Source organism: Emys orbicularis, chromosome 5 (assembly GCF_028017835.1).
Source record: "Emys orbicularis isolate rEmyOrb1 chromosome 5, rEmyOrb1.hap1, whole genome shotgun sequence".
NCBI classification, from domain to species: Eukaryota; Metazoa; Chordata; order Testudines; family Emydidae; genus Emys; species Emys orbicularis.
The window spans coordinates 9,537,326-9,559,210 of NC_088687.1; the positions used below are offsets into that span (position 1 = coordinate 9,537,326).

Consider the following 21,885-nt stretch of genomic DNA (forward strand, 5'->3'; position numbering starts at 1 on the left):
TGGTGTGCAGAAGTTTCACCAATCTTCTCCGTCATCTACAGGCCACAACCAACCAATTCAAATGAGGGTTAGTGGTTAGCAGAGTATGTTCCTGTCTTGTTTAACTGAAGATCAAAAGACCATCATGAACTGCACTTTCAGGATCGACTTTCAGAGGTGTAAGCATTATCCCTCCAATTCCTCCAGCAACTCAGACCGTATGCTTGGAAACTCCAGGACATAGTGATGGTGGACTATCAGCTAGACAGACTGTTCTCCATACTGCCTAAGGCCACAGTCCTGCAGTGAGCTCCGTGTGGCCAGACCTCTGCACCAGCAAGGAGTCCCACTGGAGCCCTCAGCAGGCAACAGCAATCACTGTAGGATTTGGGGGCCCCACGACGGGCTATAGTCTGCACTGGAACAGGATGTTGGGGTGGGGTGAACACTTCATTACATCTTCTCCTGGATTTCCTGGCTGTAATCTTACATACCTCAGTCTGATAACACGTGACCTGATATATTTTTTTCTTAACATGGAACTCTGAAATGTCTTGTCTATCTGTTGAAAGAAAGGAAAAGAAAAAAAACCGTTAAAAATACTCAGTGTAAACGGAGTGTGTGTGTTTACAAGGCACTCTGTTAGAACAATAGCCAGCAACAGGGCTGCTGCCTCCTCATATAATAATTCACAAATTCATAGATTAAAAAACCAGAAGCAAGCATTCCGATCATCTAATCTGCCTTCCCATAAAACACAGGCCACAGGACTTCCCGGAACCAATTCCTGCTTGGACTAGAGCAGATCTTCTAGAAAAACATCCAACCTTGATTTAAAAATCCCCAGTGATTGCAATAGCGTCCCACTGCTCTCCCCTTGCTCTTAGGTACATGCAAGTCTCTCCTACATCAAACACAATCCTCGCAGGCCTTGCCTCCTAAGAACAGTTCGCCATGCAGAGTGCCTTTACAAGGACTGAACTGTGCTTACCTGACCCTTAACATGCAAGTGTGGCAAGGCACCTCCTTCGCTTCGCTGGGCTCAATGCTCCCCCTCGGGACAGGGGGCCTGGAATAAATCAGTCCCACTCCGGAGAGTTTTATTCCTTGCTCGGTTTTTATTTTCCAGTGTGTACCAGGGTAGGCCCAAGCTGTACTCTTCAGCCAAACAAAGAAACAAACTTGGAACACAACAAGGGAATATCTTTCCCTGCTCCTTTTCTGGGGTGTCGTCCTATTACGCTGGCCTCTGGGTACCAGTCCTTAGTTCCACTGTTTCCTCTAAAGGGAGGAGAGCAGCCTTCCCCTGCAGGAGAAGCCTCTTCTCCCTGCTGTAGCTTGTCCCTCACCTCTCCTCCTCTCTCACCACAAGACAGATGTTTTAAAGGTAACAGGCAGCCCTTAGTTAGACTCAGGTGTCCCTAGCTGGCCTGAGGTAACCCCTTCTCAGCTCAGAGGGAAAAAGGCCTTCAGCATTCTAGGGCTAATAGACCTGCCTTCTATTACACACACAAGTGACTGCCCTGAAAGAACAGCCTCTCCAGCTCCCACTGAAATCAGTGGCCAAAGTCCCATTGATTTCAGTCAGACGCCCGCCCCACACACAATGTCTCTGCCTTCCACACCAACCTACTACCCCTTCATTTTTATTGTCAAACACTATTTACATCAGAGGTTTATTTACACTAAAGGAATCAATCCCACAAAATGTGATGTTTGCTGCTGTTTGTCACACACTGCATCCTACATTGAAAGGGGCAGTAGTGTAGGACCAGCCCGAGAGAGAGCGAGCGGGCATCTTACGATGTGGCTGGATACACAGTTTGATCAGCATGAGTTCAGGATCACTGCATTACTCAGAAGTGGCACAGCCATCGGTTAGCTGTGCAGTGCTGTCGTAGCCGTGTTGGTCCCAGGATATCAGGGACACAAAGTGCGTGAGGTAATATTTTTTATTGAACCAACTTCGGCTGGTGAGAGAGACAAGCTTTCGAGCCACACAGAGCCCTCCTTCAGGTCTGGGAAAGGTATGCCCAGCATCACAGCAAAATGCAAGGTGGAACAGATTGTTTAGCATAAGCAGTTAACACATATTTCAAGGGCCCATTTAGGTGAAGTGGCCTGTTACTACCCCTCACGTCATACGGGGGGAAAGGATGGGGGGGGGGGGGTTGATAGTGGGTTATAGATGGTTGTATAAGCCATAAATCCATAAATATAAGCCATAAATCCAGCATCTCAATTCACCTATACAGGTCATCACACAAGTGAGTACCAATAAAGCCTTCATACCACTATGTATTCACCCCATGTATTACAGAAAAACTGCTTTACAAATGCTTCACAGAGTTTTAAAACTGTGTATTATTCAAGATTTTTCATATCTTTTCGCCTTTCAAGCCAGGCTGGCTTGGAACCCCATGTCTAACTGTACAGCCCGCCAAGGGAGAGAAAAAGAACAACGAACAAAAAGAACATTTAAAGGGCTGATACCTTGGAACCTTTCAGATCTGGAAACAAGTGCTGTGCGCCCCACGGAAAAGCTGGGGAACTTTCCTACTCAGGGATATAAAGCTCCTGTTCCTAGCTGAATTGCCATGAGCCATCAGACACTAAATCTGACACTGGTGCAGTCCTGAATATTGCCTGTACTCAGCCAGCATAATTTTGAGATGAAAACTGCACATTTGGGGGAAAGACGAAAAACACTTTCTGGCAGGTTTTTTACTTGTTTTATTTTTTTAGTGGGAGCTGTTTGAAGTTGCTCAGGGGGTCGGAATGTTAAAAGTGGTTCTGTGGGAGCCGGATGAGTGCACAGGTCAGGCAATTGAAGGTGTATGCTAAATGCACTTTACCACATAGCTCTGCAGGTCCTCACCTGGTTCTCACCACAGTTTAGATGGAGGATGGATTTGCATATACAAGGTGCTGCATTTCCTGCAATTCTGCAGCCAGAGATTTTTTCCCCTCACAGAGCCATCCCACTGCGGCAGAATTGGGCCCTATAAACTAAACGTTCACTTTTGACTAATTATGTTTCTTGCCCTTATGGTTGGAAAGAAAACCTTTCACGTGTTAACTGTTTCTGCTAACAGGATCAGCAACGAAACATGCAGCTGAGGTGTTGAGCCAGCTTTGTTGGGTGTAATGGCGCTTTGTAAGCGCTCTAGGGCAGGGCCTCTCTTACTCAGTGTTTGTACAGTGCCCTGCACCATGGAGCTTCAGTGTTGGGTGCAATCTCTTGGTGCCTACGCAACACAAATAATACAGTGACTAATAGTAGTGGGTTGGCTGGATGCTGTCAAGTGTTGCTGGGGTAGGCAGCTAGGAATTTAATACCTCCACAGAATGTCAAATCATCTCTTCCCCTGCCAATGAGAAAAGAGAAAAACATCCCCTCCCTGCTGCCAGAGCCCTCAATCTCCTCTGGGCTGTCCAAATCCTAAATCATCCGAGTACCTCCAATGCCACGACTATCTCCTGTGTAACTATCCAGACCTCCTGGTTCCCACCTAGACCCCTTCTACCATGAATTTATGCACCGTCGTTAGCAAAATCTGCCATCCGCTGTAAACTGAAAACCCAGGGTCAGCACAGAATATATCAAATTGGATATAAATATATAGAGAGAGACCTATCTCATAGAACTGGAAGGGACCTTGAAAGGTCATCAAGTCCAGTCCCCTGCCTTCACTGACAGTTTTTTTTGTTTGTTTTTTTACTACCCCAGATCCCTGAATGGCCCCCTCAAGGATTGAACTCATAACCCTAGGTTTAGCAAGCCAATGCTCAAACCACTGAGCTAACCCTCCTCCCCAATACAATAAATGGTGCAGGGAAAATTGCACGGATTGCATTACTTGCTTTCATATCAGATTCCATAAACCCCTGCATCCTCAGTCGGTCTGAGGTTGATGCAGAATTCAGCAGTGATGTGATGCACAGACGCCTGGGAGCCTTGCTGCAGACGTTAGGTCCAGATCCTCAGCTGGTGTAAATCAATACAGCTCCACTGAAGACAAAGAAACTGTGCTGATTCACGCCAGATGAGGATCGGGTTCAAAGACTTTACACACATCCCCACCCGCCTCAGTGTATATGTCTATAACTATAGAGAACTATAGATGTATAGATATTTTCTCTCAGCTTTTGTGCATCTGTTTGCAAGTCATCCGCTCCCAGCTGGCAGAATCACTGCTAACTGTACTGGGAAAGCCTCATCAGCCTTTCAGAGCACTTCTACATGTCGATATAGCCAGATATGGAGCCTCCTCATTATCCTTTGTTTTCTTGCCTCTGTTTCTGACAGCTTGAACAACTCATTTGACTTTGGGTAGTTTGGACTCGTAACATGCTCAGCTCCACCCTCCACAAGTCCCACGCACACCCCATTCTGGAGCACTATCTGAAAACATCAATCAGGAAATCCGTGTCTTGCCAATATAGACAGATTCGATGATAGGGGATGAATCATTGTTTTGCATCTTACAGAAGAGTCAAACTAGCCCGAATATGAGTCAACCATCAGACAAAAGTCTTTGTTTTCAGACTAAAAGAGGTCAGGGGATCCAGCCAGACATAACAAGGATGTCCTAGTTCCTTTCCCAGTTATGATACTGAACATTTCAAACCTGAGCAATCAGTGTAAGCAAGTAAGCCCAGAACTGGATTTCTGTCTCTCGTTTGTGTAATTCCACACTTGAATGTGAAAGGGCATTTTCCCCTCATACTGAATGTTATCACAAATTTCCCTCCTTTAAGAATTACATCAAGACGTCAGTACTAGTTCTTCTTTCTAATAACTCTGTTAATTCCTCATGGAACACTCCAGAGATGTTAAAGGAAATTCCTAAGGAAGCAAGATCTACTAAAGGATGTGGAAAAAGGCTAGGAACTTTGGGGTGTTTGCCAAAACCCACTGAACTATGTGGGTGAGATTTTCAAAAGCACCCAAATGACTCAGGAGCACAAGTCCTGTTGGCTTCCAAACATTGGCTCCTATATCTCCAACCAGTGCCAGATATATTTCTTCCACATTCGGGTTCGGAAAGTGCTCTTCTTTTATACCCTATTGGTTCCTTTGGCTCTAGAGCTTGTTTTGGGACTTTTTTCCTACTATCACTATAAAATGTAACTAGTCATTTGGTTCAATTGCTTTCTTTATAGCTTTTAAATGGAAAATAATACTAAAATATTAATAATTACTAATAACAAATATTACACATAATAGCTTCCATTTCCCTGTGTACTATACAAGAGAATATACCCATGTAACATAATTTAATAAAAACAAGTTTAAGAGGGTGATATTTTACAAACACATACAAACAAATGGATCCAATTTATAAGGGGGAGAGAAAGGGATCAGAAGAGACGGGAATAAAGGCTCCCATAGTGAGAAGGGTATGTGCTGATGTTGTGCAGTCACCATGGGCTATGGACGGGGCAGGGATCTACAGTGTAGCTGGGCATCGTCATACTGATGACAATCTACCCTCTGTTTAGAAATGATTTCCCCAAGGGCGTGTCTATGCTGTAGCTGGGAGCATGCTTCCCAACTGCTGTGTAGACATGCCCCAAGAGGTTTTATGTCTACGGAAACCTGTTCTTCAGGGACATCACATTTTAAATACCTTATTGCTGACACATGGTTGGCCAACCCCATTGATTGGCTTCCATCTCAGAGAGCAGCTCCAGACATCTCAGCAATGCCTCTTATTTGCCCAGGCATCATACCATGGCTGATGTATCAAAACCTGCTGAGAGGTCTCAGCGTGGAACTGCTCAAGAGCTGTAGCCAGGAGCAGATCATTTGAAGTCTGACAAGTGAGGTCTCCACTCCAAAGCAACGTCTTAAGCCAGGATAGAGTTGGTGGCCTTCTCAATCTCTTTCTCTTTGAGAAGATGGAGGCTGGCTGGTAATGGGAAAGCATTTTGGCATCAGCTGATGGATCCCTGAGCGAGGAAGGACCTCTGCATGCTTTCTGGAAGCAGATACACCCCCTTTACTAATTGAGACACTGGTAATGCCAGCCAGTAATGACTCCACAGCAACATCATTTGCCTTAAGCAAACAAAATGGAAGGAAAGAGGGTGACGGCAACAATTTGTGGGCTTCAGGCAGCCCAGGAATAGAGAACATCCTCAGCAGAACGCAAATAAACACAACTAGTGTAGGATGGTCCATCAGCGGCCTGCATCTCTCCTAACTGAAAGGGCAGGAAAGAGTATTCCTCACTCAGTCTATGCACAAAGGAGATCACAAGCACATCAGAAATCAAATGGAAGGGACTCCCAAAGAAACGAGGCAGGCAGGCATAATCCGATTGTACACTGCCATAAAGAGTTCATCTGGATGGTTCCTTGATGTGTCAGCCGTTGAGGACAAATAACTAATCAAGTATGTTAGTTCCTGAAGAGGGAATTTTACTTCAGGATTTAAACAACCACGATGTTTATCCCTAATGCGACCGATTTGACAGACGCTTTGCTGCATTATAGCTTCATGACAGCAGTAGTAATAGTGGCAGCCACAGTTAAGGTCACCTCCTACTCCCTGTTTTCAGTTGTTCATAACTAACTTTCTAAAACTTTCACCCTGCAGATGAAATTTTCCGGGCCAATGAATGTTTTCACAAATTCTGAGAGAAATGGGTCAGACACTTTGGAGAACAAGGAGAGGGGTTTTTTGTTTTGTTTTGTTTTAACTGCACTTTCCCCATTATAACAACATTTTGCGTTTTGTTTTTTGAACAGCCGAAGCTCCAGAGCAGGTGGAGGTGAGAAGCTGAAGTTTGGAGGGAAATAGCCCTCCAGAGAAGAGTGGTTTTCAGTATCCCTGGGAAGATTCATTTTGATGTGGTCTTGTTAAGAGGGTTTGAAAAATCATAATTCACACATGCACGGTGTTTTGTTTTGATTCTTTCCCCCCTAATTGATTGCATATTTTAAACAACTGCCTCTTGGAATATCAACTATGGAGCGCTTAAGGCTTTTATGAGGGCCAAATTCTGATCTCCGTTATACCAGTGTTAATCCAGAGTCATTCCACTGATTTAATTTTCTTTAAATCAGTGGAATGACTCTGGATTTACAGCTGTGTAACCAAGATAAGATTCCATTTCAATCATACACTCCAGATCTGAAATCCCAATTTATTGGTAATTGCTCTTCATGCCATTTAGCTTATTTACTTTTTCTGTCTTCACTTATACCTGGAAAAAGAACCGGAGTCCTTGTGGCACGTTAGAGACTAACACATTTATTTGAGCATAAGCTTTCGTGGGCTACAGCCCACTGCTTCGAAGCTTATGCTCAAATAAATTTGTTAGTCTCTAAGGTGCCACAAGTACTCCTGTTCTTTTTGCGGATACAGACTAACACGGCTGCTACTCTGAAACTTATACCTGGGTTTCTTGTGCATCTTTTCTAGCCATACGTTGGCAGGAGCTCCTGTATCAAGTTTGTCTGTAACAGAGCCTCAAGTCAGTTCCAAAGAGCTTCTTTCTAGTCTTTCCTCTTCTCAGTACTGACTTGGGACCCTGATCCAGTGAACAGCCCAACGGCTGCACGTGGGGCACCCATTAGCCTGCAGGCAAATGACCTGCTTTTGCCCTTTTTTGCAAAAAGATCCTTCCTGGTACCTTTTTTCCAGGCTTTCTTATATGCTGGGGAATGTTTATTACATCTGGCACCCTGATAAACCAAGGGGGGAAATGAAAAAGCAGCTGGTATGGATGTCATCAGGAAAAGTACTTTCCATTAAAACAAAAAGAAATAGCAAAGACCCGTAAACTAAGGCAAACATTGGGTGTATATTTGCAGCTCTGGAGATATATACTGCTCTAGTTAAAGGAACACCGTCAACTTGAAATCATGTCAATGACAAAAATAATGAATAAGTAGTTTCAGATACCACATTGGATCTGCTAACTCTGGGACCTAAATCATATTTCCCTGGGTTTTGTGACTATTTTTCTCTCCCCTGTTGCTAAGTGAAAGACCTATATAAACACAGGTAACTGAGTAAGGCCCTGATTCGGTACAGCATCTCATCTGAGAGAAGCACCTTAACACATGCTTAACTTTAAACATATGTGTATGTTCCATTGACTTCAATGACACTTAAGCATGTACTTAACTTCAAGCACATATTCAAGTATTTTCCCAAATACTGAATGAACTTAAGACACAAATAAAGAAATGATGCCTTTTGTATGTTACTGTCTTTCTTAGGGTACAGTGTGCATCAAGTCTCTGTAAAACCACAACTTGGTTATTTCCTACAGCTTTATACTGAACGTTGAGTATATTATAAACCTCCAACTCAATAGCTAAATAAATCAGTCATCATCATGCCAACTTCCTCCGTTGTTCAGCCCCATTTCCCGGGAGGCTGAGCTGCAGGGAGACATTTGGTTTTGCTGTTTGGGGTTATAATCCCGGTCTAATGCCATGCTTTGTGCAGGAGTCAGCAGGATACTCCTTTGTCACATTTGAGTAACACATGTAGAGTAGCATTTTCACCTGTAGAGGGAGCCCCCATTGTGACAGAATAGATTGGTAGCCATGTTTGTGGAAAAACAAGGACTATTCAGTTAGCTAAAGTTAGGTCTCCTAAGCAGAGCTTGTCAAAAATGATATGTGTATTTCAGGAAAAAAAGCCCCTCCCCCACCGACAAATTTTGTTGTTGCTGTTGAAATTAGGTGCCAAGAAAAAAGTAGAACTTCTATTTGTTTAATGAAAAAATATAAACTAACACTTGTGGTGTTTTTCCAATGGTAAAATGGAAAAGGGCAAAAGGTAAGAAAGGCTGGAGAAGAAGGGGAAAAAATCCTAAATTGAAAAAAAATGAAGAACCTTTATTTAGAAAAGTAGAAAGTTTTTAGTTTTTCATGATATGCACATATTTTTAAACCCCAAATCTTCAGCAAAACAAAACAAAAAAAGATCATCTTAGTAGGAAAAAAAATCTTTGAATAAACCATTTTGACTGGGTCTACTTCTAAGTCCTCATTTAGGTATCTAAGTAACCTGTGCACCCAGCACCTGTCTAAATAAGGACATGGGAGCCTAACTTTAGGGAACTATATTTAAAAATATTGTCCCATGGAGTTTATGAAACTTGATAAAAATAGGAACATCACATTGCTGGAGACTTGCTAGTGCAAGACCCCCTGCCTAGGACTAACCTTGATGGCCCTTTGAAAGCTTTGGCTAGTGCAGAATGTAGCTACAATACTTGCCTTCCGAGTGAGGCAGATGGAGGAAGCATATTTCCCCAGTGGATCATACCCTGCCCTCACTGCAAATCCATTTCCAGGTAAAGTTCAAAATGTTGGCCACCAACTAGAATGGCTGAAATGACTTAAGCCCGAGTTTTAGAAAAGTGGGTCATATTCAGAAGGGAGTTTAGGTCGGGAGAGACTATGTCTAATTCACACCTTTTCCCAGCCCTTTCAACATGTAAATTTAAACTAACCCAGGCTTGCGGAGACTCACGCCCACTTCCCAATGTGTAATTTACTCCCTCTCACACCATAGCTGGTTTTATAATTTGGCCAACTCAGTCTTGGTCTCACAGGTGTACCTCACCCACTACGGGGAGAGAAGCGAGAGCTGTAGCAGGACAAGCGTTAGCAGGAGGGTACAAACAGGCGTATGGTGAAGTAGGCCTCTGCTTTACTCCACACATCCTTAGACCTCCTTCCTCTGTAAATTATTCTAGTTCAGACTCCTTTGGACTCTCATATACCCTCCTCCCAGTACTAGAGAGCCAGGGTGGGTGAGGTCATATCTTTTACTGGATCAACTTCTGTTGGTGAGAGAGACAAGCTTTTGAGCCACAAAGAGCTCTTCTTCAGCTCTGAGTGCTTTTTCCAGACCTGGAGGAGAGCTCTGTGTGGCTTGAAAGCTTGTCTCTCTCACCAACAGAAGTTGGTCCAATAAAATATATTACCTCATCTACCTTGTGTTTCTAATATCCTGGGACTGACAGGGCTACAACTACATGCTTCCCAATATGTAATTCCCACCACCCTGTACATCACTTCTGAGTTTAGCCCTCCCTCTTCTCCTCTTATCCGCCACCACCACAATTACAGTCACTGGGTGTACTCCATCACCCTGTCCCCAAAGGAAAGCTCATGGAAGCTGGTGCTCCAGGAAGATCTCCGTGGCAAGCTCCCACATGTGGGATCTACTCCTGCTGGATGTATGCCTGAGCCAAAACCTGGGCACAATAAGGCCCAGATCCAGCAAAGCACATGCTTCAGTTTAAGCCTGCAAATGGTTCCACTGACGTCAAAAGAACAACTCACATTCTTAAGCGCTTTGCTGGATCCAGGTCCTTAAAGTACCTTACAAGACACACCTGTTCGTACTAGCTTTTCAGCTAGCTGTTGGCCCTGGAATTCCATGCAGTCAAGTTTTTTCCTGTCTTCTGTTCTTGAAAACCATGGGACTATGTCGGTGATGATTTTAATTCATAAGGTCCTAAAAAGCATGAGTTCCATAAAGCAACGGATTCCTTTTTGTTTGTTTGTTTTACTTAGTTCTCATTGTCATTCAGTTGAATTAGACTTTGCCAGAGTAAGGACTATATAACAAAATTAACAACCACTCCACCATAAGGCCCTATATTTGGGATTGTTAATGGCTCATAATCCATACTATGTAAAGTGCACCCCGATACCAGAATGATGGGTGCCTTATAAATGGATCTAATAAATAGAACTAGTTGTTTAGTCATTGCATTAACTCAGGTGTAAAAATATAATTAGGCAGGCCAAAAAAGAATCTAAAGAGCAATTAGCCAAAGACTTAAAAACTAACAGCAACATTTTTTAAGTACATCAGAAGCAGGAAGCCAGCCAAACAGCCAGAGGGGCCACTTGATGATCGAGGTGCTAAAGGAGCACTCAATGAAGATAAGGTCATTATGGAGAAGCTGAATGAATTATTTGCATCAATCTTTACACCTGAGCCATTCTTTTTAGGTGACAAATCTGAGGAACTGTCCCATATTGAGGTGTCAGTGGAGGAGGTTTGGGAACAAATTGATAAATTAAACAATAAGAAGTCACCAGGACTAGGTGGCACCCAAAAGTACTGAAGGAACTCAAATATGAAATTGGAGGACTACTAACTGTGGTATGTAACCTATCATTTAAATCAGCAACTGTAACAGATGACTGGAGGATAGCTAATGTGACACTAATTTTTTAAAAAGGCTCCAGAGGTGATTCTGGTAATTACAGGCGGATAAGCCTGACTTCAGTACCAGGCAAACTGGTTAAATTATAGTATCAGATACATAGAGGAACAGGATTTGTTGCGGAAGAGTCAACATTGCTTTTGTAAAAGGAACTCATGCCTCAGAGATCTACTAGAATTCTTTGAGAGGATCAACAAGCATGTGGACAAGGGTAATCCAGTGGATATAGTGTACTCGGACTTTCCAAAAACCTTTGACAAGGTCTCTCACCAAAGGCTCTGAAACAAATAAGCAGTCATGGGATAAGAGAGAAAGGCCTCTCATGGATCGGTAACTGGTTAAAAGATAGGAAACAAAGGGTAGGAATAAATGGTCAGTTTTCAGAATGGAGAGGGGTAAATAGTGGTGTCCCCCAGGGGTCTTTACTGGGCCAAATCCTATTCAACATATTCATAAATGATCTGGAAAAAGGGGTAAACAGTGAGGGGGCAAAATTTGCAGATGATGCAAAACTACTCAAGATAGTTAAGTCCAAAGCAGACTGCAAAGAGTTACAAAGAGATCTCACAAAACTGGGTGACTGGGTAAAAAATGCAGATGAAATTCAATGTGGATAAATGCAAAGTAATACACATTGGAAAACATAATCCCAACTATACATGTAAAATGGTGGGATCTAAATTAGCTGTTACCACTCAAGAAAGAGATTTTGGTGTCATTGTGGATAGTTCTCTGAAAACATCGGCTCAATATGCAGCGGCAGTCAAAAAAGCTCACAGAATGTTGGGAATCATTAGGAAAAGGATAGATAATAAGACAGAAAATATTGTATTGCCTCTATATAAATCAATTTTGAATACTGCGTGCAGATGTGGTCACTCCATCTCAAAAAAGATACATTGGAATTGGAAAAGGTACAGAAGAGGGCAACAAAAATGATTAGGGGTATGGAACAGCTTCCATATAAGGAGCGATTAATAAAACTAGAACTTTTTAGTTTGGAAAAGAGACAACTAAGGGGGGACATGATAGAGGTCTATAAAATCATGATTGGTGTGGAGAAAGTAAATAAGGAAGTGTTATTTACTCCTTCTCGTAACACAAGAACTAGGGGTCACCAAATGAAATTAATAGCAGGTTTAAAACAAATAAAAAGAAGTATTTCTTCACACAACACACAGTCAACCAGAGGAAATTGTGAAGGCCAAGACTATAACAGGGTTAAAAAAAGAACTAGATAAGTTCATGGAGGTTAGGTCCATCAATGGCTATTAGCCATGATGGGCCGGGATGGTGTCCCTTGCCTCTGTTTGCCAGAAGCTGGGAATGGGCAACAGGAGATGGATTATTTGATGATTACCTGTTCTTTTCATTCCCTCTGGAGCACCTGGCATTGGCCACTGTCGGAAGACAGGATACTGGACTGGATGGACCATTGGTCTGACCCAGTATGGCCGTTCTTATGTTCTTAAGAATTCTTCCACAGACTCTGCCTCAAAGAATTCTTTCACAAAAATGATGACACCACTCACAATTACCACGTCCCCACTAACAATCATAAGAAAAAAAAAATCTGACTGGATACCATATAGCGGATGAAACCACACTCTTGATCATTACATTGATTGCTTCAGGAAAGAAACTGACCGGAGAATCCTTAAACATCACATCCACCACAATCTCTTCACCACCGAGAGGACAGCCATACAGTCCCTGAAATCTCACCACCAGATAGTGATCAAACCAGCAGACAAAGGGGGTGCCATCATAGTCCTCAACTATTAACAAGACCAGCCGACAATTCCCCGACACCAACTTCTACAGTATAAAGAACTCAAAGAAGACCCCACACCACAGTTTACCCAGGAATTTGAGGATATCATCAAATCTTTCCCCAAACAACTCCAAGAGAAACTCTACAACCTCACCCCCCCATGAATGCACCCCAAGGACCTTCTATATACTTCACAAGATACATAAAAAAGGGAACCCAGGCAGAACCATCATATCTGGCCACAGCACTCTTACTAAAGGAATATCAGGACTCATAAGAACCGTCCTCAAACCACTCACCACACAAAGGGCCAGTTTCCTCCAGGACACAACTGACTTCCTCCATAAACTCTGCAACATTAACAACCTCCCTCAGAACACCATCGTTGCCATCATGGATGTCACTTCTCTATACATCAACATCCCTCACAGTGACAGCATAGCTGCCTGACTCTAATATTTACAAGACAATGGACAACCCTCTGAGATCTACCTGTGACGTTGCACTCTATATGATTTTATGAAAATATGCTAATGAATTTGAATATAATTTAACTGAAATATGCTTCATGCAAAAGGTCTCTTGTAAGGTATCATTACAAAGTTTATAATCTACTGAGTGTGGTCATCCTATTTGTATAAATGTATCACTCTTGTACCTGAAACTAGAAATATGAAATATAACTCCGAGGGCCTATTGTAATTATGCAAAGTGTGGGCCATTAATGGTGGTTTGGAATCTTGATCGCTCCCATCAACCAGGACAATTGACTGTAGATGGCTCTGTTTTACTTGTGAGTATTCCTGTATATGTGTGTGCTGGCAAGTGGGTAATGAAGTCTTACAGTGACATGTGATCATATCACCTGAACTGGAATCCATCTTTAACCTGGTGCTTTTCCATTGAGAAGGAGGGGGTGGGAACCCGGAGAGGGACAAAGGATTCCCGCCTTATGCAAAAGATATATAAGTGGGTGGAACAGATCAAAGTGGGGGAGCCATCATGAGAAATCCCCTAGCTACCACCTGAGCTGGAACAAGGGCTGTACCAGGGGAATGGATTGTGCCCAGACTAGGAAGGCATTCAGTCTGTGAAAGAAACTTATTGAAACATCTCTGAGGGTGAGATTTTATCTGTATTCAGTTTTATTACTGTATTAGGCTTAGATTTGCCTGTTTTATTTTATTTTACTTGGTAATTCACTTTGTTCTGTCTGCTACTACTTGGAACCACTTAAATCCTACTTTCTGTATTTAATAAAATCACTTTTTACTTATTAATTAACCCAGAGTATGTATTAATACCTGGGGGGGGGGGGGCAAACAGCTGTGCATATCTCTCTATCGGTGTTATAGAGGGTGAACAATTTATGAGTTTACCCTGTATAAGCTTTATACAGGGTAAAACGGATTTATTTGGGGTTTGGACCCCATTGGGAGTTGGGCATCTGAGTGTTAAAGACAGGAACACTTCTGTAAGCTCCTTTCAGTTAAGTCTGCAGCTTTGGGGCACGTGGTACAGACCCTGGGTCGGTGTTGGAGCAGACTGGCGTGTCTGGCTCAGCAAGACAGGGTGCTGGAGTCCCAGGCTGGCAGGGAAAGCAGGGGCAGAAGTAGTCTTGGCACATCAGTTGGCAGTTCCCAAGGGGGTTTCTGTGATCCAACCCGTCACACACCCCAAACACATTGCCAGATTCATCCATTTCATCTTCACCCACAACAATTTTACATTCAACAACAAACACTTTGTCCAAGCCTTGGGAACAGCCATGGGTACTAGGATGGCTCCCCAGTATGCCAACCTCTTCACGGGCTGCCTTGAAGAAGAATGTCTGGAAAAACGCACCGCAAAACCAATGATATACTTGAGATAAACTGATGATATTTTCATTCTCTGCACGGATGACAAACTCCCTCATAGATTTCCACAACTTCAGGAACCACCACCCGTCCATTAAACTCTGTGGAGCACTCCCACACTAGCATCAACTTCCTGGACACCACAATCAGCTTCAGCAATGGAACCCTACAGACCACTACACACAAGAAACCCATGGATCACCACACCTACCTTCACAGATCCAGTAACCACCCCAAAGACACCAAGAAATCGGTTACCTACAGCCAGGCACTCAGATACCACAGAACCTGCTCCAAGGAGAGAGGCAGGGACACACACCTTAACACACTCAAAACTGTCAGGAATTGGGGCCGGCAGCAGAGCTAGTCTCCAGACAGCCTCGTCCGTACAGCTGGCCTGCAACAGCTGCCAGATAACCACACAACCTGATTGGCTTCTGAGGCCAGCAGGCTGGTTCTTAAGCCAGCAACAGCAGCCGCTCACTAGCTTCTCAACACTCATGCCCACCAGTGTGCCTACTCCTGCGCTAGCTTATTCCTATCTGGCCCTGCCTTGCACCCAGCCTTGCCTCTGTCCCGTCCCTGCCTTGAACCCTTCCTTGCCTGCTACCCTGCTTGCTCAAGTTCCTGACCTCTGGTTTTGAACCTTGCCTCTGGCTCCTGACTGTGGACTCTGGCTCGACCCCCGGCTCTTATATACAGTTCCTGATTTCTGGTCTTGACCCTGGCTCTGGCAACTGACTACAGCTCTGGCTCCGGCCACTTCACCTGCTGCCTGCTCTGGACACTAAGCTAGACCACCCTCCTCCTGGTGGCTGGCAAAAACTGCCTTCACCAAACAAGGACACGCCACCAGAGAAGTAAATCGATTCAAGGAACAGGCCACCCGAATACCCCAAGAGAACTTGCTAAATACAGAAATAACCTCCCTCCCTCCCGACTGCACACCCCTACTTGTCACCTACCACCTCACACTAGAATCCATACAGAGTATCATCAAACAGCTACAACCCATGCTCAGTGGGGACCCCATCCTGAACGAAATCTTTCCTGAACCTCCTCTTCTGGCCTTCAAACAACGTCCCAGCCTCTCCAAGCTCATTATCAGCAGCAAGCTCCACACAAACCAGGCCACACCAACTCAAAGAGGCACTAGACCCAGCCAGAACAACAGATGCAAAACCTGCAGATATATCTCCACTACTTCAGTGATCAACACCCCCCACAACACACCTTTCCAGATCCATGGGTCCTACACATGCCTATCACAACACAAGGTGTACCTCATCCAATGCACTCAATGCCTCAATAACAACTATGTGGGTGAAACCAGACAATCACTACACTCTCAAATGAACTCACACAGGAAAATGATAAAAGACAAAAACACCCTGTCACCTGTGGGTGAACACTTTTCACACAGCGATCACTCTATATCTGACCTCTCAGTCCTCATCCTCAAAGGAAACCTGCACAACACCTTCAAAAGATGAGCCTGGGCACTTAAATTCATAATTCTGCTAGACACTAAAATCATGGACTGAACAGAGACACCAGATGTATGACTTATTACAACAATCTGTAACCCATTAACCAGCACCCCCTTTTTTCCCATATGACTGCAGAAGTGTCAATAGGCCACTCCACCTTGAATGATCCCTTAGATTAGAATATGTATTAACTACCTATGCTAAACAATCTGTTTCACCTTGTATTTAACTATGCTGCTCGAAGTACCTTTTCCGGACTTGAAGAACTCTGTGTAGCTCAAAAGTTTGTCTCTTTCACCGACAGAAGTTGGTCCAATACAAGATATTATCTCACCCACCTTGTCACAGTTAAACACGTCCCTCTAACCAAGTAGCATGGGTATAAATGAGGACAAAATCTGTCCCACATCATCCTGGTAATCTAATCTGGAACTCCTTTCATATACCCAGTTCCAAGACAGCCACTTCAGTGTAGTTCATTTCAAAACTGACCATTTCCCCCACAATCCATTTTGTAATACTTTCCCATTGACAATAAAAGTTATTTGTATAGCATGCTCTACAATACTTTTCTAATAGCATTTCTAAATTTTAACAATAATTTCCCACTGTTTTTAAGTGCCTTTACAATATTTGGTAGAGAAGAAACTAGATTTGATGCTCTGACAATGTATTATCTGCAAACCCACATTATTTGTCCTGAGACATACTCAGGTATTCTATTTCAAGAGTGATATTCACTGAAGTAAGCCTATCCTAAAGTTCTATACTTAAGGATGTGGTGGATTCTCCACCACTTGAAGTCTTTAATTGAAGATTAGTTGTCTTTGTAAAGAAGATGCTCTTGATCAACCTCAAGTTATGGGCTAGGTTCAAGAGTAACTGGGTGAAATCCCATGGTCTGTGTTTTATAGGAGGTCAGAGTAGATGATCATCATAGTCCCTTCTGGCCTTCATATATATGCATATAGCACCTTGCATCTGAAAGGAGACCTAAAAGTTTTATACATGATGCACTGATCCGTACACCCCCTTGCTGACACGCTGTCAGTGCTGGGATGGGAAGTGGGGCGGAGTTTCAGATTATCATGAAGGAAGACGAGGCAGACTTGCAAACCTGTAGAGACTGAAATTTCTTGGGGAAATCCAGTTCCACCCCCCAGCTCTTGGGGCATATGTGTTGAGATCTGGCTCCTCCACACTTCTCCTTTGGCCGCACAGTTTGTTCCGGAGCCGCGCTGCCGCTGGCACCTCCACAACCACTGCCCACCCAGCCAGGAGCTGGCTAAACACCACACCCCAGTAGGAGAGTCATGGGAGAGGGGTTTAAATTTAATGTGGGGGGGGAGGGCAGGGGTTGGAGGGACGGACCTGGCCAGGCCCACGGCAGAGGAAGAGGAATCTGAAAGTGGGGATTTTCAAGCCATCTCAAAAGGAAAGCCCCACTCCTGCAGCCCTCTCCCTACTTGGGGCCCTGCAGTGCCACTGCTGGAGGTGGAGGTCACCCAGCTAAGCCACCGCGTGGAGAGCTGAGGGACCCCGACCAGGGTGAGGCAAGCTAACCACTACAGATGCGCAGCCCTTCGGTAGCTGGATCAGGGCAGAGCTGAGGCCAGCGCTACGGCTGTGCACCCCCGCTGAGGTTATTATTGAGTGGGAAGGGAAGCTGGCCTCTGGGGGGGGCCTGAGGGAAAACAGATGGATTTGGTGGGGGCAAAGGAAACCGAACTAAAATCTGACATGGGGAAAGGCAGGAACTGTGGGGTTTAGGGGGGTGGGGTGGGGATGCAGAAAAGCCAGCGAAGAAGAAATGGTATCTGAGGAGTCTAGGAGGAGATCAGCTGGGTAGTAAGGGGGCCCACTGTAAAATAAGCTTGTGGGGGGGCATCCAGAAACCATGAACCCTGTCCCTGCTCCTTGGCTCCCTAGATACAGGAGGAGAAGATCTGGTTGAGTGTATTTTAGGGTGGGAAGGGAAGATATCTTATTCAGCTAGCCAGAACAGCACAATCTGAGCTGAGATTGGATCAGGCCCCCAGGCTAACATCTTGCTCTCTCAGCAAGTGCTGAGGGAACTCTAAGGTCCACTCGGGTAAGCAAGCCGGGAAGCAGAAACCTTTCATCATCTACTTCCCCATGTCCTCCAGCTCCCAGCATCGCCCCGGGAATACGTATGCCAGACTTTCCAGTCAGTTGTTGGGTGCTGATTGGTGCACCAAGCTCATCAGCACTCTGGCATGATTTCTGACCTTCCCGTCGGCCTTCGAGGAGACAAGGAAGCAGGAAGCGTTATTCATACTTGCTGTGTCGGTACTCAGCACCGAAGCGGCACTGAGTACAAATGTGTACGCAGCTGCTCCCAGGGAAGGTATTGAAGTCACTATCCCCTGTATTCTACCAGCTCTCTAAACGCAACTCGTCTCTGACCTGCTCTGAGGATGGACGAAGGAAGCCTATTCAGACAAGGATCGGAGCAGGGAGAGACTGTCAGGAGTTGCACAACAGGTGGCTTGAGCGTGTCTGATTGTTAGGGATGATTCACCTTTGCTCACCATGTTTATCATTATGAAACATACTGCATTTATCTACAAAGCATCCCTGTGATTAATGGCAATGTGGAGGCTTATGGCTGTTAAAACACCGAACCCAGAGGGATTCGAGTAAATCCAGATGAATTAGGAAGCAGGAACAACGACAACAAAGGGACAGGACGCTGGGTTTTAACAAACGGGTGAAAACCTTTTGGATCGAAATGCTGAGAAAACTGCCAATTAATAAGAATGCTTTGAATTGTCTGGAGCGGATTGGGCTGAATTAGGAGGAATCTCATGAGTAGAGGAAATGTTTCTCCTAGAACTGCCCCAGAGTAGAGGAACTGCTCCAAATACCACAGACAGCCTTTCTTTCTCTCAGTTACGTCAGCTGGACTTTTGCCATTGGTTTCATTAAGGGGCAGGATTAGATCCAGTAAGAGTCTATCATTATTCATTTATATACTGAGTTGTTTTCTAAATTGCCACGGGCAATTTTAAGAAGGTAGTCTGAATACATTCCATTCATTCTTTTTGGATAGAACATAGGAGGTGAAAAGAAAAAGCAGGGAAGGAGAAATGATACCGTTTTTTGGTTGGGTGGGAGCCAGACAGCAGAGTGGTGGATGTTTTACAATGTTTCTGTGGTAATGGGCACATGGTAAAGGTCCAAGGGAGCTGGGGCGCTCAAGCCACCTGCGGAGAAGTTCACCTCTGGGGCAAGGACAGCTCTTGGGAGAGGAGATCGTAGGAGTGGCTCCAGGAAAGCCGGTGTACTCCTCGGTGTCTTTATTAGAGCAGCACAAACACTGTTCATCCGATAATATAGCTAACAACGAATGCACTGCTCCTCAAATAAAATTAATCCAAGAAATAACATTATTCTTTTAAGTTGTGGAGGATTTTTCCCCTCCACCAAATTCTCTGATTCTCACACATTTGAAAGCCCTGTATTTTTAGGTGTTTACGGTAGCATCTGAAGCCCCAACTAAATTCAAGGCCCCTTGTGCAAGGTGCTGTACAAACACAGAGTAAGAGACAGTTCTCACATTGAAACACTTGCAGTCTCAGGTCACAAGACAGACACAGGGTGGAAGAGGAAATAGATGCATGGAGAAGAGAGAGCAGTGACTCAGCCAAGGTCACACAGCTGAGCTGGTCATTGGCAGAGCCAGGAATACAGCCCAGGACTCTGCCTCCTAAGGCAGGATGCTTTCCCTAGTTGACATGTTGTTGTGACTACGTTGCACAGCCCTCAGTTAAATGATTGAGTAGTGCTGGGAGAGCAGGAAGCGCTGATTGCCCTGGAGAGTGAACAGCTAGGCAAGATCACTAAACAGCAGGTGAGAGAGACAAGCGTCATGTCGTGAGGAATAAAAGACACGAGCACAGTTGCTTGCTTATTGCTGCAGAGGGTTGAACTCTGTAATTATCACCGGCAGGGAAGTGTAATTTCCTTTCTTATTTTCGCTTCAAGGTGCAGTACGTATCTATTTCCATAGCTCCTCTATGAAGGACAACCAGTCAACTTATGCCTGCCCCATGCTGTCAATAGAGTCGTTACCCAATGCAGCATACCAAAGGGACCGCAAAGGGCTGGGTGCTGCTGGGGGCTAGGTGCCCTCAGCTCCCAGCAAAGCCATCGTTGACAGCGAGGGCTCTCGGCACCTTGCAGGACCAGACACTGTAATACATTTTTTTCCCTACAGAGAGAATCATAAACCGCAAATGGGATCAAGATTAGCTGGCTTGCCGACCCAACCAGGGGACTTGTTGAATTACTAAAGGGAGCGTGAAGGAGACAGGAACTCAAGTGTATTTTCACCCCGGTTGCACTAGAGGCCCAGTCCCAGCGATCTCATCGAAATAGATGAGAGAGAGTCAGAGTGGCCAGGGGATTGGCCTTTGCCCAGTCACACAGCAGGTCAGTGGCAGAAGCCAGGTCTACCTGCCGAGTCTGTCGAGGTTCTGAGACTGTTACCGCTCCACCCACAAGCTTTAGCTCGGGCTGTGGCAGCTCACGCTTCTAGCTCTGGACGTCCCTGGTTGAATCCCCAGCGTGTTGGCCAAGTTGGCGGCTATCAGAGATAAGCAAACCCTGACACAGGCCAGCCCTGGAGCTCAGGGGACAGGAGTCGGAGGTTTCTGGTATAACAGCGCATCATTCTGATTTGACGTTAATCACCCCCTGCATGTTCAATGGTCGGTTTACAAAGGGAGGGAAGCAGAGAGAAATCCCGACATACCAGTCTCTCGATCCTTCCGCTCTGGTCTCTAAACTCTCCTGAGGATTGTCTGGCCAGGCCATCGCTGTACTGGACACTAGTGACTTTAAAGTTGCCATTGTAATAGAACAGCCTCTGATCTGAAAGGAAAGAAAAGGAATGGGTAATACTTGCATTACAGCCCATCCAGGGCTGGCTCAGACCACTCCGGGGTCTCCTGGGAAAACATCTGAAGGCCCAAGAGTGGGCAGACCTCCACCTATCCTATCCTATCTCCTAGAACTGGAAGGGACCTTGAAAGGTCATCGAGTCCAGCCCCCTGCCTTCACTAGCAGGACCAAGTACTGATTTTGCCCCAGATCCCTAAGTGGCCCCCTCAAGGATTGAACTCACAACCCTGGGTTTAGCAGGCCAATGCTCAAACCACTGAGCTATCCCTCCCCCCATGAATGAATGAATGCCTTTCAGACGGCCGCGGTGCAAGAGCTGGCCGTGGTGGATAAAAGCTTCCTGTTGAACAGAACAGGGGTGGGGGCTGACCCTGCCATGTGGACCGAGCAGAGCTGTAACAATGCGGGGGAAGATCATCCAGGAGGGTGTCCCCATCAACCTCTCTGCCAACAAGCAGCAGTTCATATTCAACCCCACACAGCACCGGAGCATGGGCAAGAAATATCGAACTGGCACACTGCCCTCCCTCCTGCCCTCCCGGGCTTACCCAAAATTGTGTGTGTTGCAGGGGCGCTTAGGAACCACACTCAAGGATCAGGGTCCCATCGGGCCAGGCGCTGTACAGGCACATAGCAAAGAA

The 21,885-nt window shown here is 45.0% G+C and overlaps 1 protein-coding gene across 1 annotated transcript in view; it reads right to left on the bottom strand.

Moving 5' to 3' along the window:
• Positions 1-21,885, bottom strand: part of LOC135879199 (transmembrane protease serine 11C-like) — a 56,237-nt gene that overhangs the window by 28,058 nt on the left and 6,294 nt on the right. Inside the window, exons 3-4 of the mRNA XM_065405106.1 lie at positions 21,096-21,214; positions 474-541 (exon numbers count right to left, since the gene is read on the bottom strand). Coding sequence (XP_065261178.1) covers positions 474-541; positions 21,096-21,214 — 187 coding nt within the window. The remainder of the gene's footprint in view (positions 1-473; positions 542-21,095; positions 21,215-21,885) is intronic.